The sequence below is a fragment of the Nerophis lumbriciformis genome, linkage group LG33, assembly GCF_033978685.3.
Source record: "Nerophis lumbriciformis linkage group LG33, RoL_Nlum_v2.1, whole genome shotgun sequence".
Taxonomy (NCBI): domain Eukaryota; kingdom Metazoa; phylum Chordata; class Actinopteri; order Syngnathiformes; family Syngnathidae; genus Nerophis; species Nerophis lumbriciformis.
Window position 1 is genome coordinate 23,587,291 of NC_084580.2, and position 23,463 is coordinate 23,610,753.

At 48.6% G+C, this 23,463-nt stretch overlaps 1 protein-coding gene across 6 annotated transcripts in view; it reads left to right on the top strand.

Moving 5' to 3' along the window:
* Positions 1-23,463, top strand: part of LOC133575696 (uncharacterized) — a 459,465-nt gene that overhangs the window by 48,464 nt on the left and 387,538 nt on the right. The window contains exon 1 of one of the 6 annotated variants that reach the window (XM_061928465.2): positions 19,409-19,956. The exons of 4 other annotated variants lie outside the window; for them this stretch is intronic. In XM_061928465.2, coding sequence (XP_061784449.1) covers positions 19,833-19,956 — 124 coding nt within the window. In that variant the 5' untranslated portion in view covers positions 19,409-19,832. Of the gene's footprint in view, positions 1-19,408; positions 19,957-23,463 lie in introns of those variants that run through there. One more of the 6 variants, XM_061928459.1, reaches the window with a different exon arrangement.

The window sequence follows — 23,463 nt, forward strand, 5'->3', positions numbered from 1 at the left end:
CATTGGGTGGTGTACCTAATGAAGTGTCCGGCTCCTAATAGGACTTTGTTGGGTGGTGTACCTAATGAAGTGTCCGGCTCCTAGTAGGACCTCATTTGGTGGTGTACCTAATGAAGTGTCCGGCTCCTAACAGACCTCATTGGGTGGTGTACCTAATGAAGTGTCCGGCTCCTAAGAGGACTTTGTTGGGTGGTGTACCTAATGAAGTGTCCGGCTCCTAGTAGGACCTCATTTGGTGGTGTACCTAATGAAGTGTCCGGCTCCTAATAGGACCTCATTGGGTGGTGTACCTAATGAAGTGTCCGGCTCCTAAGAGGACTTTGTTGGGTGGTGTACCTAATGAAGTGTCCGGCTCCTAGTAGGACCTCATTTGGTGGTGTACCTAATGAAGTGTCCGGCTCCTAACAGACCTCATTGGGTGGTGTACCTAATGAAGTGTCCGGCTCCTAAGAGGACTTTGTTGGGTGGTGTACCTAATGAAGTGTCCGGCTCCTAGTAGGACCTCATTTGGTGGTGTACCTAATGAAGTGTCCGGCTCCTAATAGGACCTCATTGGGTGGTGTACCTAATGAAGTGTCCGGCTCCTAAGAGGACTTTGTTGGGTGGTGTACCTAATGAAGTGTCCGGCTCCTAGTAGGACCTCATTTGGTGGTGTACCTAATGAAGTGTCCGGCTCCTAACAGACCTCATTGGGTGGTGTACCTAATGAAGTGTCCGGCTCCTAAGAGGACTTTGTTGGGTGGTGTACCTAATGAAGTGTCCGGCTCCTAGTAGGACCTCATTTGGTGGTGTACCTAATGAAGTGTCCGGCTCCTAATAGGACCTAATTGGGTGGTGTACCTAATGAAGTGTCCGGCTCCTAAGAGGACTCTGTTGGGTGGTGTACCTAATGAAGTGTCCGGCTCCTAGTAGGACCTCATTTGGTGGTGTTCCTAATGAAGTGTCCGGCTCCTAACAGACCTCATTGGGTGGTGTACCTAATGAAGTGTCCGGCTCCTAAGAGGACTTTGTTGGGTGGTGTACCTAATGAAGTGTCCGGCTCCTAGTAGGACCTCATTTGGTGGTGTACCTAATGAAGTGTCCGGCTCCTAATAGGACCTCATTGGGTGGTGTACCTAATGAAGTGTCCGGCTCCTAAGAGGACTCTGTTGGGTGGTGTACCTAATGAAGTGTCCGGCTCCTAGTAGGACCTCATTTGGTGGTGTACCTAATGAAGTGTCCGGCTCCTAACAGACCTCATTGGGTGGTGTACCTAATGAAGTGTCCGGCTCCTAAGAGGACTTTGTTGGGTGGTGTACCTAATGAAGTGTCCGGCTCCTAGTAGGACCTCATTTGGTGGTGTACCTAATGAAGTGTCCGGCTCCTAGTAGGACCTCATTTGGTGGTGTACCTAATGAAGTGTCCGGCTCCTAAGAGGACTTTGTTGGGTGGTGTACCTAATGAAGTGTCCGGCTCCTAGTAGGACCTCATTTGGTGGTGTACCTAATGAAGTGTCCGGCTCCTAATAGGACCTCATTTGGTGGTGTACCTAATGAAGTGTCCGGCTCCTAACAGACCTCATTGGGTGGTGTACCTAATGAAGTGTCCGGCTCCTAAGAGGACTTTGTTGGGTGGTGTACCTAATGAAGTGTCCGGCTCCTAGTAGGACCTCATTTGGTGGTGTACCTAATGAAGTGTCCGGCTCCTAATAGGACCTCATTGGGTGGTGTACCTAATGAAGTGTCCGGCTCCTAAGAGGACTCTGTTGGGTGGTGTACCTAATGAAGTGTCCGGCTCCTAATAGGACTTTGTTGGGTGGTGTACCTAATGAAGTGTCCGGCTCCTAGTAGGACCTCATTGGGTGGTGTACCTAATGAAGTGTCCGGCTCCCAATAGGACCTCATTGGGTGGTGTACCTAATGAAGTGTCCGGCTCCTAATAGGACTTTGTTGGGTGGTGTACCTAATGAAGTGTCCGGCTCCTAATAGGACTTTGTTGGGTGGTGTACCTAATGAAGTGTCCGGCTCCTAGTAGGACCTCATTTGGTGGTGTACCTAATGAAGTGTCCGGCTCCTAATAGGACTTTGTTGGGTGGTGTACCTAATGAAGTGTCCGGCTCCTAATAGGACTTTGTTGGGTGGTGTACCTAATGAAGTGTCCGGCTCCTAGAAGGACCTCATTTGGTGGTGTACCTAATGAAGTGTACGGCTCCTAACAGACCTCATTGGGTGGTGTACCTAATGAAGTGTCCGGCTCCTAAGAGGACTCTGTTGGGTGGTGTACCTAATGAAGTGTCCGGCTCCTAGTAGGACCTCATTTGGTGGTGTACCTAATGAAGTGACCGGCTCCTAATAGGACCTCATTGGGTGGTGTACCTAATGAAGTGTCCGGCTCCTAAGAGGACTCTGTTGGGTGGTGTACCTAATGAAGTGTCCGGCTCCTAGTAGGACCTCATTTGGTGGTGTACCTAATGAAGTGTCCGGCTCCTAATAGGACCTCATTGGGTGGTGTACCTAATGAAGTGTCCGGCTCCTAACAGACCTCATTGGGTGGTGTACCTAATGAAGTGTCCGGCTCCTAATAGGACCTCATTGGGTGGTGTACCTAATGAAGTGTCCGGCTCCTAAGAGGACTTTGTTGGGTGGTGTACCTAATGAAGTGTCCGGCTCCTAATAGGACCTCATTGGGTGGTGTACCTAATGAAGTGTCCGGCTCCTAATAGGACTTTGTTGGGTGGTGTACCTAATGAAGTGTCCGGCTCCTAGTAGGACCTCATTTGGTGGTGTACCTAATGAAGTGTCCGGCTCCTAACAGACCTCATTGGGTGGTGTACCTAATGAAGTGTCCGGCTCCTAAGAGGACTCTGTTGGGTGGTGTACCTAATGAAGTGTCCGGCTCCTAGTAGGACCTCATTTGGTGGTGTACCTAATGAAGTGTCCGGCTCCTAATAGGACCTCATTGGGTGGTGTACCTAATGAAGTGTCCGGCTCCCAATAGGACCTCATTGGGTGGTGTACCTAATGAAGTGTCCGGCTCCTAAGAGGACTCTGTTGGGTGGTGTACCTAATGAAGTGTCCGGCTCCTAGTAGGACCTCATTGGGTGGTGTACCTAATGAAGTGTCCGGCTCCTAATAGGACTTTGTTGGGTGGTGTACCTAATGAAGTGTCCGGCTCCTAATAGGACCTCATTGGGTGGTGTACCTAATGAAGTGTCCGGCTCCCAATAGGACCTCATTGGGTGGTGTACCTAATGAAGTGTCCGGCTCCTAATAGGACCTCATTGGGTGGTGTACCTAATGAAGTGTCCGGCTCCCAATAGGACCTCATTGGGTGGTGTACCTAATGAAGTGTCCGGCTCCTAAGAGGACTCTGTTGGGTGGTGTACCTAATGAAGTGTCCGGCTCCTAGTAGGACCTCATTGGGTGGTGTACCTAATGAAGTGTCCGGCTCCTAGTAGGACCTCATTGGGTGGTGTACCTAATGAAGTGTCCGGCTCCTAACAGACCTCATTGGGTGGTGTACCTAATGAAGTGTCCGGCTCCTAATAGGACCTCATTGGGTGGTGTACCTAATGAAGTGTCCGGCTCCCAATAGGACCTCATTGGGTGGTGTACCTAATGAAGTGTCCGGCTCCTAAGAGGACTTTGTTGGGTGGTGTACCTAATGAAGTGTCCGGCTCCTAGTAGGACCTCATTTGGTGGTGTACCTAATGAAGTGTCCGGCTCCTAAGAGGACTTTGTTGGGTGGTGTACCTAATGAAGTGTCCGGCTCCTAAGAGGACTTTGTTGGGTGGTGTACCTAATGAAGTGTCCGGCTCCTAGTAGGACCTCATTTGGTGGTGTACCTAATGAAGTGTCCGGCTCCTAATAGGACCTCATTGGGTGGTGTACCTAATGAAGTGTCCGGCTCCTAAGAGGACTCTGTTGGGTGGTGTACCTAATGAAGTGTCCGGCTCCTAGTAGGACCTCATTTGGTGGTGTACCTAATGAAGTGTCCGGCTCCTAATAGGACCTCATTGGGTGGTGTACCTAATGAAGTGTCCGGCTCCTAACAGACCTCATTGGGTGGTGTACCTAATGAAGTGTCCGGCTCCTAATAGGACCTCATTGGGTGGTGTACCTAATGAAGTGTCCGGCTCCTAAGAGGACTTTGTTGGGTGGTGTACCTAATGAAGTGTCCGGCTCCTAATAGGACCTCATTGGGTGGTGTACCTAATGAAGTGTCCGGCTCCTAATAGGACTTTGTTGGGTGGTGTACCTAATGAAGTGTCCGGCTCCTAGTAGGACCTCATTTGGTGGTGTACCTAATGAAGTGTCCGGCTCCTAACAGACCTCATTGGGTGGTGTACCTAATGAAGTGTCCGGCTCCTAAGAGGACTCTGTTGGGTGGTGTACCTAATGAAGTGTCCGGCTCCTAGTAGGACCTCATTTGGTGGTGTACCTAATGAAGTGTCCGGCTCCTAATAGGACCTCATTGGGTGGTGTACCTAATGAAGTGTCCGGCTCCCAATAGGACCTCATTGGGTGGTGTACCTAATGAAGTGTCCGGCTCCTAAGAGGACTCTGTTGGGTGGTGTACCTAATGAAGTGTCCGGCTCCTAGTAGGACCTCATTGGGTGGTGTACCTAATGAAGTGTCCGGCTCCTAATAGGACTTTGTTGGGTGGTGTACCTAATGAAGTGTCCGGCTCCTAATAGGACCTCATTGGGTGGTGTACCTAATGAAGTGTCCGGCTCCCAATAGGACCTCATTGGGTGGTGTACCTAATGAAGTGTCCGGCTCCTAATAGGACCTCATTGGGTGGTGTACCTAATGAAGTGTCCGGCTCCCAATAGGACCTCATTGGGTGGTGTACCTAATGAAGTGTCCGGCTCCTAAGAGGACTCTGTTGGGTGGTGTACCTAATGAAGTGTCCGGCTCCTAGTAGGACCTCATTGGGTGGTGTACCTAATGAAGTGTCCGGCTCCTAACAGACCTCATTGGGTGGTGTACCTAATGAAGTGTCCGGCTCCTAATAGGACCTCATTGGGTGGTGTACCTAATGAAGTGTCCGGCTCCTAAGAGGACTTTGTTGGGTGGTGTACCTAATGAAGTGTCCGGCTCCTAGTAGGACCTCATTTGGTGGTGTACCTAATGAAGTGTCCGGCTCCTAATAGGACTTTGTTGGGTGGTGTACCTAATGAAGTGTCCGGCTCCTAATAGGACTTTGTTGGGTGGTGTACCTAATGAAGTGTCCGGCTCCTAATAGGACTTTGTTGGGTGGTGTACCTAATGAAGTGTCCGGCTCCTAGTAGGACCTCATTTGGTGGTGTACCTAATGAAGTGTCCGGCTCCTAATAGGACTTTGTTGGGTGGTGTACCTAATGAAGTGTCCGGCTCCTAATAGGACTTTGTTGGGTGGTGTACCTAATGAAGTGTCCGGCTCCTAGAAGGACCTCATTTGGTGGTGTACCTAATGAAGTGTACGGCTCCTAACAGACCTCATTGGGTGGTGTACCTAATGAAGTGTCCGGCTCCTAAGAGGACTCTGTTGGGTGGTGTACCTAATGAAGTGTCCGGCTCCTAGTAGGACCTCATTTGGTGGTGTACCTAATGAAGTGACCGGCTCCTAATAGGACCTCATTGGGTGGTGTACCTAATGAAGTGTCCGGCTCCTAAGAGGACTCTGTTGGGTGGTGTACCTAATGAAGTGTCCGGCTCCTAGTAGGACCTCATTTGGTGGTGTACCTAATGAAGTGTCCGGCTCCTAATAGGACCTCATTGGGTGGTGTACCTAATGAAGTGTCCGGCTCCTAACAGACCTCATTGGGTGGTGTACCTAATGAAGTGTCCGGCTCCTAATAGGACCTCATTGGGTGGTGTACCTAATGAAGTGTCCGGCTCCTAAGAGGACTTTGTTGGGTGGTGTACCTAATGAAGTGTCCGGCTCCTAATAGGACCTCATTGGGTGGTGTACCTAATGAAGTGTCCGGCTCCTAATAGGACTTTGTTGGGTGGTGTACCTAATGAAGTGTCCGGCTCCTAGTAGGACCTCATTTGGTGGTGTACCTAATGAAGTGTCCGGCTCCTAACAGACCTCATTGGGTGGTGTACCTAATGAAGTGTCCGGCTCCTAAGAGGACTCTGTTGGGTGGTGTACCTAATGAAGTGTCCGGCTCCTAGTAGGACCTCATTTGGTGGTGTACCTAATGAAGTGTCCGGCTCCTAATAGGACCTCATTGGGTGGTGTACCTAATGAAGTGTCCGGCTCCCAATAGGACCTCATTGGGTGGTGTACCTAATGAAGTGTCCGGCTCCTAAGAGGACTCTGTTGGGTGGTGTACCTAATGAAGTGTCCGGCTCCTAGTAGGACCTCATTGGGTGGTGTACCTAATGAAGTGTCCGGCTCCTAATAGGACTTTGTTGGGTGGTGTACCTAATGAAGTGTCCGGCTCCTAATAGGACCTCATTGGGTGGTGTACCTAATGAAGTGTCCGGCTCCCAATAGGACCTCATTGGGTGGTGTACCTAATGAAGTGTCCGGCTCCTAATAGGACCTCATTGGGTGGTGTACCTAATGAAGTGTCCGGCTCCCAATAGGACCTCATTGGGTGGTGTACCTAATGAAGTGTCCGGCTCCTAAGAGGACTCTGTTGGGTGGTGTACCTAATGAAGTGTCCGGCTCCTAGTAGGACCTCATTGGGTGGTGTACCTAATGAAGTGTCCGGCTCCTAACAGACCTCATTGGGTGGTGTACCTAATGAAGTGTCCGGCTCCTAATAGGACCTCATTGGGTGGTGTACCTAATGAAGTGTCCGGCTCCCAATAGGACCTCATTGGGTGGTGTACCTAATGAAGTGTCCGGCTCCTAAGAGGACTTTGTTGGGTGGTGTACCTAATGAAGTGTCCGGCTCCTAGTAGGACCTCATTTGGTGGTGTACCTAATGAAGTGTCCGGCTCCTAAGAGGACTTTGTTGGGTGGTGTACCTAATGAAGTGTCCGGCTCCTAAGAGGACTTTGTTGGGTGGTGTACCTAATGAAGTGTCCGGCTCCTAGTAGGACCTCATTTGGTGGTGTACCTAATGAAGTGTCCGGCTCCTAATAGGACCTCATTGGGTGGTGTACCTAATGAAGTGTCCGGCTCCTAAGAGGACTCTGTTGGGTGGTGTACCTAATGAAGTGTCCGGCTCCTAGTAGGACCTCATTTGGTGGTGTACCTAATGAAGTGTCCGGCTCCTAATAGGACCTCATTGGGTGGTGTACCTAATGAAGTGTCCGGCTCCTAACAGACCTCATTGGGTGGTGTACCTAATGAAGTGTCCGGCTCCTAATAGGACCTCATTGGGTGGTGTACCTAATGAAGTGTCCGGCTCCTAAGAGGACTTTGTTGGGTGGTGTACCTAATGAAGTGTCCGGCTCCTAATAGGACCTCATTGGGTGGTGTACCTAATGAAGTGTCCGGCTCCTAATAGGACTTTGTTGGGTGGTGTACCTAATGAAGTGTCCGGCTCCTAGTAGGACCTCATTTGGTGGTGTACCTAATGAAGTGTCCGGCTCCTAACAGACCTCATTGGGTGGTGTACCTAATGAAGTGTCCGGCTCCTAAGAGGACTCTGTTGGGTGGTGTACCTAATGAAGTGTCCGGCTCCTAGTAGGACCTCATTTGGTGGTGTACCTAATGAAGTGTCCGGCTCCTAATAGGACCTCATTGGGTGGTGTACCTAATGAAGTGTCCGGCTCCCAATAGGACCTCATTGGGTGGTGTACCTAATGAAGTGTCCGGCTCCTAAGAGGACTCTGTTGGGTGGTGTACCTAATGAAGTGTCCGGCTCCTAGTAGGACCTCATTGGGTGGTGTACCTAATGAAGTGTCCGGCTCCTAATAGGACTTTGTTGGGTGGTGTACCTAATGAAGTGTCCGGCTCCTAATAGGACCTCATTGGGTGGTGTACCTAATGAAGTGTCCGGCTCCCAATAGGACCTCATTGGGTGGTGTACCTAATGAAGTGTCCGGCTCCTAATAGGACCTCATTGGGTGGTGTACCTAATGAAGTGTCCGGCTCCCAATAGGACCTCATTGGGTGGTGTACCTAATGAAGTGTCCGGCTCCTAAGAGGACTCTGTTGGGTGGTGTACCTAATGAAGTGTCCGGCTCCTAGTAGGACCTCATTGGGTGGTGTACCTAATGAAGTGTCCGGCTCCTAACAGACCTCATTGGGTGGTGTACCTAATGAAGTGTCCGGCTCCTAATAGGACCTCATTGGGTGGTGTACCTAATGAAGTGTCCGGCTCCTAAGAGGACTTTGTTGGGTGGTGTACCTAATGAAGTGTCCGGCTCCTAGTAGGACCTCATTTGGTGGTGTACCGAATGAAGTGTCCGGCTCCTAACAGACCTCATTGGGTGGTGTACCTAATGAAGTGTCCGGCTCCTAAGAGGACTTTGTTGGGTGGTGTACCTAATGAAGTGTCCGGCTCCTAGTAGGACCTCATTTGGTGGTGTACCTAATGAAGTGTCCGGCTCCTAGTAGGACCTCATTGGGTGGTGTACCTAATGAAGTGTCCGGCTCCTAACAGACCTCATTGGGTGGTGTACCTAATGAAGTGTCCGGCTCCTAAGAGGACTTTGTTGGGTGGTGTACCTAATGAAGTGTCCGGCTCCTAGTAGGACCTCATTTGGTGGTGTACCTAATGAAGTGTCCGGCTCCTAGTAGGACCTCATTGGGTGGTGTACCTAATGAAGTGTCCGGCTCCTAGTAGGACCTCATTTGGTGGTGTACCTAATGAAGTGTCCGGCTCCTAACAGACCTCATTGGGTGGTGTACCTAATGAAGTGTCCGGCTCCTAAGAGGACTCTGTTGGGTGGTGTACCTAATGAAGTGTCCGGCTCCTAGTAAGACCTCATTTGGTGGTGTACCTAATGAAGTGTCCGGCTCCTAATAGGACCTCATTGGGAGGTGTACCTAATGAAGTGTCCGGCTCCTTATAGGACTTTGTTGGGTGGTGTACCTAATGAAGTGTCCGGCTCCTAGTAGGACCTCATTTGGTGGTGTACCTAATGAAGTGTCCGGCTCCTAACAGACCTCATTGGGTGGTGTACCTAATGAAGTGTCCGGCTCCTAAGAGGACTTTGTTGGGTGGTGTACCTAATGAAGTGTCCAGCTCCTAGTAGGACCTCATTTGGTGGTGTACCTAATGAAGTGTCCGGCTCCTAGTAGGACCTCATTGGGTGGTGTACCTAATGAAGTGTCCGGCTCCTAACAGACCTCATTGGGTGGTGTACCTAATGAAGTGTCCGGCTCCTAAGAGGACTTTGTTGGGTGGTGTACCTAATGAAGTGTCCGGCTCCTAGTAGGACCTCATTTGGTGGTGTACCTAATGAAGTGTCCGGCTCCTAAGAGGACTTTGTTGGGTGGTGTACCTAATGAAGTGTCCGGCTCCTAGTAGGACCTCATTTGGTGGTGTACCTAATGAAGTGTCCGGCTCCTAAGAGGACTTTGTTGGGTGGTGTACCTAATGAAGTGTCCGGCTCCTAGTAGGACCTCATTTGGTGGTGTACCTAATGAAGTGTCAGGGCTCCTAATAGGACCTCATTGGGTGGTGTACCTAATGAAGTGTCCGGCTCCTAATAGGACCTCATTGGGTGGTGTACCTAATGAAGTGTCCGGCTCCCAATAGGACCTCATTGGGTGGTGTACCTAATGAAGTGTCCGGCTCCTAATAGGACCTCATTGGGTGGTGTACCTAATGAAGTGTCCGGCTCCTAATAGGACTTTGTTGGGTGGTGTACCTAATGAAGTGTCCGGCTCCCAATAGGACCTCATTGGGTGGTGTACCTAATGAAGTGTCCGGCTCCTAATAGGACTTTATTGGGTGGTGTACCTAATGAAGTGTCCGGCTCCTAGTAGGACCTCATTTGGTGGTGTACCTAATGAAGTGTCCGGCTCCTAACAGACCTCATTGGGTGGTGTACCTAATGAAGTGTCCGGCTCCTAAGAGGACTTTGTTGGGTGGTGTACCTAATGAAGTGTCCGGCTCCTAATAGGACCTCATTGGGTGGTGTACCTAATGAAGTGTCTGGCTCCTAAGAGGACTCTGTTGGGTGGTGTACCTAATGAAGTGTCCGGCTCCTAGTAGGACCTCATTTGGTGGTGTACCTAATGAAGTGTCCGGCTCCTAAGAGGACTCTGTTGGGTGGTGTACCTAATGACGTGTCCGGCTCCTAGTAGGACCTCATTTGGTGGTGTACCTAATGAAGTGTCCGGCTCCCAATAGGACCTCATTGGGTGGTGTACCTAATGACGTGTCCGGCTCCTAGTAGGACCTCATTTGGTGGTGTACCTAATGAAGTGTCCGGCTCCTAATAGGACCTCATTGGGTGGTGTACCTAATGAAGTGTCCGGCTCCTAACAGACCTCATTGGGTGGTGTACCTAATGAAGTGTCCGGCTCCTAATAGGACCTCATTGGGTGGTGTACCTAATGAAGTGTCCGGCTCCTAAGAGGACTTTGTTGGGTGGTGTACCTAATGAAGTGTCCGGCTCCTAATAGGACCTCATTGGGTGGTGTACCTAATGAAGTGTCCGGCTCCTAATAGGACTTTGTTGGGTGGTGTACCTAATGAAGTGTCCGGCTCCTAGTAGGACCTCATTTGGTGGTGTACCTAATGAAGTGTCCGGCTCCTAACAGACCTCATTGGGTGGTGTACCTAATGAAGTGTCCGGCTCCTAAGAGGACTCTGTTGGGTGGTGTACCTAATGAAGTGTCCGGCTCCTAGTAGGACCTCATTTGGTGGTGTACCTAATGAAGTGTCCGGCTCCTAATAGGACCTCATTGGGTGGTGTACCTAATGAAGTGTCCGGCTCCCAATAGGACCTCATTGGGTGGTGTACCTAATGAAGTGTCCGGCTCCTAAGAGGACTCTGTTGGGTGGTGTACCTAATGAAGTGTCCGGCTCCTAGTAGGACCTCATTGGGTGGTGTACCTAATGAAGTGTCCGGCTCCTAATAGGACTTTGTTGGGTGGTGTACCTAATGAAGTGTCCGGCTCCTAATAGGACCTCATTGGGTGGTGTACCTAATGAAGTGTCCGGCTCCCAATAGGACCTCATTGGGTGGTGTACCTAATGAAGTGTCCGGCTCCTAATAGGACCTCATTGGGTGGTGTACCTAATGAAGTGTCCGGCTCCCAATAGGACCTCATTGGGTGGTGTACCTAATGAAGTGTCCGGCTCCTAAGAGGACTCTGTTGGGTGGTGTACCTAATGAAGTGTCCGGCTCCTAGTAGGACCTCATTGGGTGGTGTACCTAATGAAGTGTCCGGCTCCTAGTAGGACCTCATTGGGTGGTGTACCTAATGAAGTGTCCGGCTCCTAACAGACCTCATTGGGTGGTGTACCTAATGAAGTGTCCGGCTCCTAATAGGACCTCATTGGGTGGTGTACCTAATGAAGTGTCCGGCTCCCAATAGGACCTCATTGGGTGGTGTACCTAATGAAGTGTCCGGCTCCTAAGAGGACTTTGTTGGGTGGTGTACCTAATGAAGTGTCCGGCTCCTAGTAGGACCTCATTTGGTGGTGTACCTAATGAAGTGTCCGGCTCCTAAGAGGACTTTGTTGGGTGGTGTACCTAATGAAGTGTCCGGCTCCTAAGAGGACTTTGTTGGGTGGTGTACCTAATGAAGTGTCCGGCTCCTAGTAGGACCTCATTTGGTGGTGTACCTAATGAAGTGTCCGGCTCCTAATAGGACCTCATTGGGTGGTGTACCTAATGAAGTGTCCGGCTCCTAAGAGGACTCTGTTGGGTGGTGTACCTAATGAAGTGTCCGGCTCCTAGTAGGACCTCATTTGGTGGTGTACCTAATGAAGTGTCCGGCTCCTAATAGGACCTCATTGGGTGGTGTACCTAATGAAGTGTCCGGCTCCTAACAGACCTCATTGGGTGGTGTACCTAATGAAGTGTCCGGCTCCTAATAGGACCTCATTGGGTGGTGTACCTAATGAAGTGTCCGGCTCCTAAGAGGACTTTGTTGGGTGGTGTACCTAATGAAGTGTCCGGCTCCTAATAGGACCTCATTGGGTGGTGTACCTAATGAAGTGTCCGGCTCCTAATAGGACTTTGTTGGGTGGTGTACCTAATGAAGTGTCCGGCTCCTAGTAGGACCTCATTTGGTGGTGTACCTAATGAAGTGTCCGGCTCCTAACAGACCTCATTGGGTGGTGTACCTAATGAAGTGTCCGGCTCCTAAGAGGACTCTGTTGGGTGGTGTACCTAATGAAGTGTCCGGCTCCTAGTAGGACCTCATTTGGTGGTGTACCTAATGAAGTGTCCGGCTCCTAATAGGACCTCATTGGGTGGTGTACCTAATGAAGTGTCCGGCTCCCAATAGGACCTCATTGGGTGGTGTACCTAATGAAGTGTCCGGCTCCTAAGAGGACTCTGTTGGGTGGTGTACCTAATGAAGTGTCCGGCTCCTAGTAGGACCTCATTGGGTGGTGTACCTAATGAAGTGTCCGGCTCCTAATAGGACTTTGTTGGGTGGTGTACCTAATGAAGTGTCCGGCTCCTAATAGGACCTCATTGGGTGGTGTACCTAATGAAGTGTCCGGCTCCCAATAGGACCTCATTGGGTGGTGTACCTAATGAAGTGTCCGGCTCCTAATAGGACCTCATTGGGTGGTGTACCTAATGAAGTGTCCGGCTCCCAATAGGACCTCATTGGGTGGTGTACCTAATGAAGTGTCCGGCTCCTAAGAGGACTCTGTTGGGTGGTGTACCTAATGAAGTGTCCGGCTCCTAGTAGGACCTCATTGGGTGGTGTACCTAATGAAGTGTCCGGCTCCTAACAGACCTCATTGGGTGGTGTACCTAATGAAGTGTCCGGCTCCTAATAGGACCTCATTGGGTGGTGTACCTAATGAAGTGTCCGGCTCCTAAGAGGACTTTGTTGGGTGGTGTACCTAATGAAGTGTCCGGCTCCTAGTAGGACCTCATTTGGTGGTGTACCTAATGAAGTGTCCGGCTCCTAATAGGACTTTGTTGGGTGGTGTACCTAATGAAGTGTCCGGCTCCTAATAGGACTTTGTTGGGTGGTGTACCTAATGAAGTGTCCGGCTCCTAATAGGACTTTGTTGGGTGGTGTACCTAATGAAGTGTCCGGCTCCTAGTAGGACCTCATTTGGTGGTGTACCTAATGAAGTGTCCGGCTCCTAATAGGACTTTGTTGGGTGGTGTACCTAATGAAGTGTCCGGCTCCTAATAGGACTTTGTTGGGTGGTGTACCTAATGAAGTGTCCGGCTCCTAGAAGGACCTCATTTGGTGGTGTACCTAATGAAGTGTACGGCTCCTAACAGACCTCATTGGGTGGTGTACCTAATGAAGTGTCCGGCTCCTAAGAGGACTCTGTTGGGTGGTGTACCTAATGAAGTGTCCGGCTCCTAGTAGGACCTCATTTGGTGGTGTACCTAATGAAGTGACCGGCTCCTAATAGGACCTCATTGGGTGGTGTACCTAATGAAGTGTCCGGCTCCTAAGAGGACTCTGTTGGGTGGTGTACCTAATGAAGTGTCCGGCTCCTAGTAGGACCTCATTTGGTGGTGTACCTAATGAAGTGTCCGGCTCCTAATAGGACCTCATTGGGTGGTGTACCTAATGAAGTGTCCGGCTCCTAACAGACCTCATTGGGTGGTGTACCTAATGAAGTGTCCGGCTCCTAATAGGACCTCATTGGGTGGTGTACCTAATGAAGTGTCCGGCTCCTAAGAGGACTTTGTTGGGTGGTGTACCTAATGAAGTGTCCGGCTCCTAATAGGACCTCATTGGGTGGTGTACCTAATGAAGTGTCCGGCTCCTAATAGGACTTTGTTGGGTGGTGTACCTAATGAAGTGTCCGGCTCCTAGTAGGACCTCATTTGGTGGTGTACCTAATGAAGTGTCCGGCTCCTAACAGACCTCATTGGGTGGTGTACCTAATGAAGTGTCCGGCTCCTAAGAGGACTCTGTTGGGTGGTGTACCTAATGAAGTGTCCGGCTCCTAGTAGGACCTCATTTGGTGGTGTACCTAATGAAGTGTCCGGCTCCTAATAGGACCTCATTGGGTGGTGTACCTAATGAAGTGTCCGGCTCCCAATAGGACCTCATTGGGTGGTGTACCTAATGAAGTGTCCGGCTCCTAAGAGGACTCTGTTGGGTGGTGTACCTAATGAAGTGTCCGGCTCCTAGTAGGACCTCATTGGGTGGTGTACCTAATGAAGTGTCCGGCTCCTAATAGGACTTTGTTGGGTGGTGTACCTAATGAAGTGTCCGGCTCCTAATAGGACCTCATTGGGTGGTGTACCTAATGAAGTGTCCGGCTCCCAATAGGACCTCATTGGGTGGTGTACCTAATGAAGTGTCCGGCTCCTAATAGGACCTCATTGGGTGGTGTACCTAATGAAGTGTCCGGCTCCCAATAGGACCTCATTGGGTGGTGTACCTAATGAAGTGTCCGGCTCCTAAGAGGACTCTGTTGGGTGGTGTACCTAATGAAGTGTCCGGCTCCTAGTAGGACCTCATTGGGTGGTGTACCTAATGAAGTGTCCGGCTCCTAACAGACCTCATTGGGTGGTGTACCTAATGAAGTGTCCGGCTCCTAATAGGACCTCATTGGGTGGTGTACCTAATGAAGTGTCCGGCTCCCAATAGGACCTCATTGGGTGGTGTACCTAATGAAGTGTCCGGCTCCTAAGAGGACTTTGTTGGGTGGTGTACCTAATGAAGTGTCCGGCTCCTAGTAGGACCTCATTTGGTGGTGTACCTAATGAAGTGTCCGGCTCCTAAGAGGACTTTGTTGGGTGGTGTACCTAATGAAGTGTCCGGCTCCTAAGAGGACTTTGTTGGGTGGTGTACCTAATGAAGTGTCCGGCTCCTAGTAGGACCTCATTTGGTGGTGTACCTAATGAAGTGTCCGGCTCCTAATAGGACCTCATTGGGTGGTGTACCTAATGAAGTGTCCGGCTCCTAAGAGGACTCTGTTGGGTGGTGTACCTAATGAAGTGTCCGGCTCCTAGTAGGACCTCATTTGGTGGTGTACCTAATGAAGTGTCCGGCTCCTAATAGGACCTCATTGGGTGGTGTACCTAATGAAGTGTCCGGCTCCTAACAGACCTCATTGGGTGGTGTACCTAATGAAGTGTCCGGCTCCTAATAGGACCTCATTGGGTGGTGTACCTAATGAAGTGTCCGGCTCCTAAGAGGACTTTGTTGGGTGGTGTACCTAATGAAGTGTCCGGCTCCTAATAGGACCTCATTGGGTGGTGTACCTAATGAAGTGTCCGGCTCCTAATAGGACTTTGTTGGGTGGTGTACCTAATGAAGTGTCCGGCTCCTAGTAGGACCTCATTTGGTGGTGTACCTAATGAAGTGTCCGGCTCCTAACAGACCTCATTGGGTGGTGTACCTAATGAAGTGTCCGGCTCCTAAGAGGACTCTGTTGGGTGGTGTACCTAATGAAGTGTCCGGCTCCTAGTAGGACCTCATTTGGTGGTGTACCTAATGAAGTGTCCGGCTCCTAATAGGACCTCATTGGGTGGTGTACCTAATGAAGTGTCCGGCTCCCAATAGGACCTCATTGGGTGGTGTACCTAATGAAGTGTCCGGCTCCTAAGAGGACTCTGTTGGGTGGTGTACCTAATGAAGTGTCCGGCTCCTAGTAGGACCTCATTGGGTGGTGTACCTAATGAAGTGTCCGGCTCCTAATAGGACTTTGTTGGGTGGTGTACCTAATGAAGTGTCCGGCTCCTAATAGGACCTCATTGGGTGGTGTACCTAATGAAGTGTCCGGCTCCCAATAGGACCTCATTGGGTGGTGTACCTAATGAAGTGTCCGGCTCCTAATAGGACCTCATTGGGTGGTGTACCTAATGAAGTGTCCGGCTCCCAATAGGACCTCATTGGGTGGTGTACCTAATGAAGTGTCCGGCTCCTAAGAGGACTCTGTTGGGTGGTGTACCTAATGAAGTGTCCGGCTCCTAGTAGGACCTCATTGGGTGGTGTACCTAATGAAGTGTCCGGCTCCTAACAGACCTCATTGGGTGGTGTACCTAATGAAGTGTCCGGCTCCTAATAGGACCTCATTGGGTGGTGTACCTAATGAAGTGTCCGGCTCCTAAGAGGACTTTGTTGGGTGGTGTACCTAATGAAGTGTCCGGCTCCTAGTAGGACCTCATTTGGTGGTGTACCGAATGAAGTGTCCGGCTCCTAACAGACCTCATTGGGTGGTGTACCTAATGAAGTGTCCGGCTCCTAAGAGGACTTTGTTGGGTGGTGTACCTAATGAAGTGTCCGGCTCCTAGTAGGACCTCATTTGGTGGTGTACCTAATGAAGTGTCCGGCTCCTAGTAGGACCTCATTGGGTGGTGTACCTAATGAAGTGTCCGGCTCCTAACAGACCTCATTGGGTGGTGTACCTAATGAAGTGTCCGGCTCCTAAGAGGACTTTGTTGGGTGGTGTACCTAATGAAGTGTCCGGCTCCTAGTAGGACCTCATTTGGTGGTGTACCTAATGAAGTGTCCGGCTCCTAGTAGGACCTCATTGGGTGGTGTACCTAATGAAGTGTCCGGCTCCTAGTAGGACCTCATTTGGTGGTGTACCTAATGAAGTGTCCGGCTCCTAACAGACCTCATTGGGTGGTGTACCTAATGAAGTGTCCGGCTCCTAAGAGGACTCTGTTGGGTGGTGTACCTAATGAAGTGTCCGGCTCCTAGTAAGACCTCATTTGGTGGTGTACCTAATGAAGTGTCCGGCTCCTAATAGGACCTCATTGGGAGGTGTACCTAATGAAGTGTCCGGCTCCTTATAGGACTTTGTTGGGTGGTGTACCTAATGAAGTGTCCGGCTCCTAGTAGGACCTCATTTGGTGGTGTACCTAATGAAGTGTCCGGCTCCTAACAGACCTCATTGGGTGGTGTACCTAATGAAGTGTCCGGCTCCTAAGAGGACTTTGTTGGGTGGTGTACCTAATGAAGTGTCCAGCTCCTAGTAGGACCTCATTTGGTGGTGTACCTAATGAAGTGTCCGGCTCCTAGTAGGACCTCATTGGGTGGTGTACCTAATGAAGTGTCCGGCTCCTAACAGACCTCATTGGGTGGTGTACCTAATGAAGTGTCCGGCTCCTAAGAGGACTTTGTTGGGTGGTGTACCTAATGAAGTGTCCGGCTCCTAGTAGGACCTCATTTGGTGGTGTACCTAATGAAGTGTCCGGCTCCTAAGAGGACTTTGTTGGGTGGTGTACCTAATGAAGTGTCCGGCTCCTAGTAGGACCTCATTTGGTGGTGTACCTAATGAAGTGTCCGGCTCCTAAGAGGACTTTGTTGGGTGGTGTACCTAATGAAGTGTCCGGCTCCTAGTAGGACCTCATTTGGTGGTGTACCTAATGAAGTGTCAGGGCTCCTAATAGGACCTCATTGGGTGGTGTACCTAATGAAGTGTCCGGCTCCTAATAGGACCTCATTGGGTGGTGTACCTAATGAAGTGTCCGGCTCCCAATAGGACCTCATTGGGTGGTGTACCTAATGAAGTGTCCGGCTCCTAATAGGACCTCATTGGGTGGTGTACCTAATGAAGTGTCCGGCTCCTAATAGGACTTTGTTGGGTGGTGTACCTAATGAAGTGTCCGGCTCCCAATAGGACCTCATTGGGTGGTGTACCTAATGAAGTGTCCGGCTCCTAATAGGACTTTATTGGGTGGTGTACCTAATGAAGTGTCCGGCTCCTAGTAGGACCTCATTTGGTGGTGTACCTAATGAAGTGTCCGGCTCCTAACAGACCTCATTGGGTGGTGTACCTAATGAAGTGTCCGGCTCCTAAGAGGACTTTGTTGGGTGGTGTACCTAATGAAGTGTCCGGCTCCTAGTAGGACCTCATTTGGTGGTGTACCTAATGAAGTGTCCGGCTCCTAATAGGACCTCATTGGGTGGTGTACCTAATGAAGTGTCTGGCTCCTAAGAGGACTCTGTTGGGTGGTGTACCTAATGAAGTGTCCGGCTCCTAGTAGGACCTCATTTGGTGGTGTACCTAATGAAGTGTCCGGCTCCTAAGAGGACTCTGTTGGGTGGTGTACCTAATGACGTGTCCGGCTCCTAGTAGGACCTCATTTGGTGGTGTACCTAATGAAGTGTCCGGCTCCCAATAGGACCTCATTGGGTGGTGTACCTAATGACGTGTCCGGCTCCTAGTAGGACCTCATTTGGTGGTGTACCTAATGAAGTGTCCGGCTCCCAATAGGACCTCATTGGGTGGTGTACCTAATGAAGTGTCCGGCTCCTAGTAGGACCTCATTTGGTGGTGTACCTAATGAAGTGTCCGGCTCCCAATAGGACCTCATTGGGTGGTGTACCTAATGAAGTGTCCGGCTCCTTATAGGACTTTGTTGGGTGGTGTACCTAATGAAGTGTCCGGCTCCTAATAGGACCTCATTGGGTGGTGTACCTAATGAAGTGTCCGGCTCCTAAGAGGACTCTGTTGGGTGGTGTACCTAATGAAGTGTCCGGCTCCTAGTAGGACCTCATTTGGTGGTGTACCTAATGAAGTGTCCGGCTCTTAATAGGACCTCATTGGGTGGTGTACTTAATGAAGTGTCCGGCTCCTAAGAGGACTTTGTTGGGTGGTGTACCTAATGAAGTGTCCGGCTCCTAGTAGGACCTCATTTGGTGGTGTACCTAATGAAGTGTCCGGCTCCTAGTAGGACCTCATTGGGTGGTGTACCTAATGAAGTGTCCGGCTCCCAATAGGACCTCATTGGGTGGTGTACCTAATGAAGTGTCCGGCTCCTAATAGGACTTTGTTGGGTGGTGTACCTAATGAAGTGTCCGGCTCCTAGTAGGACCTCATTTGGTGGTGTACCTAATGAAGTGTCCGGCTCCTAAGAGGACTTTGTTGGGTGGTGTACCTAATGAAGTGTCCGGCTCCTAGTAGGACCTCATTTGGTGGTGTACCTAATGAAGTGTCCGGCTCCTAATAGGACCTCATTGGGTGGTGTACCTAATGAAGTGTCCGGCTCCTAAAACAGCCTGCCCTACACTTTACCCCCCGCCCCTCCCCCTCGCGTCGCTGCTGCTCAGCCTTGCCCTGCACTGACTTTCTTTCTGTCTCCTCGACTCTCATAACTTGATGTGTTGAGATAATGTGTGTGTTTGTTTTCATGTGGCTTGAGTCAACATTAGCCGTTAGCTTGGAGAATGAATGGAGAGCGGATGCCAATGGCATGAAACATATCCCCGCGACGGGAGGAGAATCACTCGCGGCATTGGGGCAAGTAGAGTCGTTCACTGAGTGATTCATGTCGTTAATCCGCGGTGAACGGATCGTTCGCTCAGTCCCTCCCCCCGCCCCCATGATGAGTAGCTGGCTGCGTCGTTCGCCGACGTCACAGAATGCGCCAGTTCCACTCATACCGGCATGGTCGCGGCGGAGCTCAACTGAACTGAGAAAGGAACGAATCAGTTCACGAAGTGATTCGGTTCAGTACGTTCACTCAAAAGATTCGAATCGTTCGCGAAAGACACAACATCACCAACTGGTCCATCCAAAGAAGACGAAGGAGTCAAAAGCAAAATGGCGTTTGACAGAGAAGGCCTAAACGTGGCCACTGGCCATTATTGTTTCTCTATTTGTATTTAGTGCATACATGTACGCATATATGTCGTGTAGTAGATGAAACATTGTTAGCCATTGTTTGTATCCGGATACATTAGTCTGAGCGCACTTTATCAAGTCTTGTGCTAGTTAGCTTAGCTTGCTAGTTAGCTTAGCTTGTTAGCTGCTAACAAAGAGACGCGGCTGTTATCAACACATCGCTAAGTAGAGATCAAATGTGAGTGTAAAGTGTTGTGATTGTGGGAAAATGTGCGAAAGAACGATAGCAAAGTATGAGGAGGAACTTTGTCCAACAAAAGAGGAGAAGGAGCGACAACATCAACTACTGGACGCTGTTTTCAAGAAACATCAAGTTGTGTTACACAGAACAGGTTTGTTGACTTCTTACTCTCACATCTTTACTAACTTTATATTTCATTAGTAACACTTTTCTTCAATAGGAAGATGGTTTGTCTTGTGGGGATGATGCAATGCTTTCATTTAGATTCTTCATGAAAACGAGACAGTTTGAGGTTCAATCAATCAATCAATCAATCAATCTTTATTTATATAGCCCTAAATCACAAGTGTCTCAAAGGGCTGCACAAGCCACAACGACATCCTCGGTACAAAGCCCACATAAGGGCAAGGAAAAACTCACCCCAGTGGGACGTCGATATGAATGACTATGAGAAACCTTGGAGAGGACCGCATATGTGGGTAACCCCCCCCCCCCCCCCCCCCTCTAGGGGAGACCGAAAGCAATGGATGTCGAGTGGGTCTGACATAATATTGTGAGAGTCCAGTCCATAGTGGATCCAACATAATAGTAAGAGTCCAGTCCATAGTGGGGCCAGCAGGACACCATCCCGAGCGGAGACGGGTCAGCAGCGCAGAGATGTTCCCAGCCGATGCACAGGCGAGCGGTCCACCCCGGGTCCCGACTCTGGACAGCCAGCACTTCATTCATGGCCACCGGACCTGTGCCCCCCCTCCACAAGGAAAAGGGGAGCAGAGGAGAAAAGAAAAGAAACGGCAGATCAACTGGTCTAACAGGGGAGCTATTTAAAGGCTAGAGTATACAAATGAGTTTTAAGATGGGACTTAAATGCTTCTACTGAGGTAGCATCTCTAATTGTTACCGGGAGGACATTCCATAGTACTGGAGCCCCAATAGAAAACACTCTATAGCCCGCAGACTCTTTTTGGGCTCTGGGAATCACTAATAAGCCGGAGTTCTTTGAACGCAGAGGTTGATGTTCCTCTCAGTTTGTAACAATGTGTGATTGATTGATTGAAGGGGTTATGAGAAGTTTGCATAGGAAAGGGTACACTTTCATCACGGTACACATTCACTGCTACAAGAAAGCCTGACATGGTTTCACTTGAAATATTTGTTTAACTCACACAGAACACACTACTATGTAGAAAGTAGCATTTAAAATACAAATATACTGCAAGAAAATACAATTTAAAATAGGTAAAAGACTTTGTATATTCCTAGTTACGAGGAGCCACAACCTGTAATGCATTTTACTTTTGATAGGAAGTGTCACATGTTGGTGGTATAGCAGGCAAATACATTTAAACCTTTCTTGGAGTGAAATCTGGGTTGAATGTGATTTGTACAACTACCTCTGGTGTTATAATGGTGAATATATTTTGAAGTATCTAGACAGGTACATGGGTATTTTAGTGGTGTGGTGTATCTTGTACACCAGACCAACTGCAAGAAGATGTGCTCTGTCGGACACCAAGAGCCTCCCCACGGTAAGGAAATGGTTGGTGGAAAAGTGAGCCCGAGATGGACGGTTGAGTAGAAGCCCAATCATTTTGTTTCGGGTTGTCAGGTGTTAGTTTTTCAGGGCTTTTAAGGCGTCACGGTACCAAACATGAACTCCGTAGTCAAAGTGGGGTTAAATGAGTGCTTGTGTTAAAGTCTTAAGTGTATTTCTACCCACCAGCGGGGTCATCCTACTATGTAAGATCTACTATGTAAGAACTACTATGTAAGAACTAGGGATTGATTGATTGATTGAAACTTTTATTAGTAGATTGCACAGTAAAGTACATATTCCGTACAATTGACCATTAAATGGTGACACCCGAATACTTTTTTCAACTTGTTTAAGTCGGAGTCCACGTTAATCAATTCATGGTACATTGGGTTGTACGGTATACCGATATTAGTATAGTACCGCAATTCTAATTAATCATATTTGGTACTGTACCGCCTCTAAAAAAGTACTACTTCTATGACTACATCAATATTTTTTGCCATCACAACATCTTCTTTCGTTTAAAAAAAAAATGTATATTCTGTTTATTAATTTAGCAAATATGTCTCTGGACACATGACCAATGTATGATCCTGTAATTACTTGCTATCAGATTGATACCCAAATTTGTGCTATCATCCAAAACTAATGTAAAGTATCCAAACAACAGAAGAATAAGTGATTATTACATTTTAACAGAAGTGGACATAGAACATGTTAAAACAGAAAATAAGCAGATATTAACAGTAAATGAACAAGTAGATTAATAATATATTTTCTACCACTTGTCCTTAATAATTTTGACAAAATAATAGAATATAAATGACACAATATGTTACTGCATATGTCAGCAGACTAAATTAGGAGCCTTTGGTTTGTTTACTTCCTACTAAAAGACAAGTTGTCTTGTATGTTCACTATTTTATTTAAGGACAAACTTGCAATAAGAAACATGTGATTAATGTACCCTAAGAACAGAATTTGTCGGTTGATTCTTTGACTACTTTAGTAGTCATTTTTTCACTGGAGAGATTAGTCTCTACGATGCAGCCACGATAGGTAATCTCATTTTTGTTTGTTATAATATTGTCACCCACTTTGACTGTGAAGTTATCTACTTTTCTGAGGTTAGGAATTGACCCAAAGACCTGTGTACTTGCAAGTACCAGGCGAGTCTTAATGTGCCAGTTTGTCATTGAAAGCCTTGCTAGTCTAGGTCTTGAGGATTGTAGCTTTGCTTGTTTTGTGGCCGTCAGCCTCGGTTCTATGTTCTTTACGGGTACAGAAAATGATGGAATGATCACTTAAGCCGCATGCAGTAGTTTCACTTGTGGTGATCTTAGACTGGTCAGAAGTAACAACGAGGTCTATGAAGGTTTAAAAGGACTCACTCACCCTGGTAGTTTGCTTAATGAGCTAAGTGAGGCAATGTTGGTGGCACAGCTTAGTGAAGGTTTAAAAAATGGGTGCATCCTTTCAGTCAGTGTTCCAGTCCCCAAGAAGATGTAAACCTGTATCAACATGTTTACACAAAACTCACACACTCACCAAATACATTTTATACTGTAATCACGTCTAATTAGTTATAATTTTACTTCCTGATTCTGACTTACATGCAACAATAAGTGAAAGTAAACATTTATTTTCAGTAACCAAAGTAGTCAACACTTCATTTATTAAAAGAACATAAAGGTGACTGACTTTCCTTCAGCGTGTCGTAGATGGTCTCCAATTCCTAAAGAGGAATTGTTGATGTAATACTCCATAAAACACCACATAGTAAAACATGTTTTGTTAAAAGTTCCTTTTGGCCCAGTCAACAAAATGACCACAAAAAAGTATTCTGCATGATGACAAAAACATACCATTTAAGTGATTTTGGAATTAGATTTTTTATTTCCATGATATTGAAGTTATGGTAATGACTATGTCATTACAAGTGTAACGATCGGGTCGCATTGTGATGCGAGGATTCGTTCTCCCAAGATGCAGACGGACTCCGGACACAGCGTGCAGGTAGAAAATGATTTATTCTTCATAAATCATGCGGGAAAAAAACAGGAAACACCAAAAGCGTGCCGATAGCACGGATGGCAAAGCAAAGTAGAGCCTAGCGTGGAA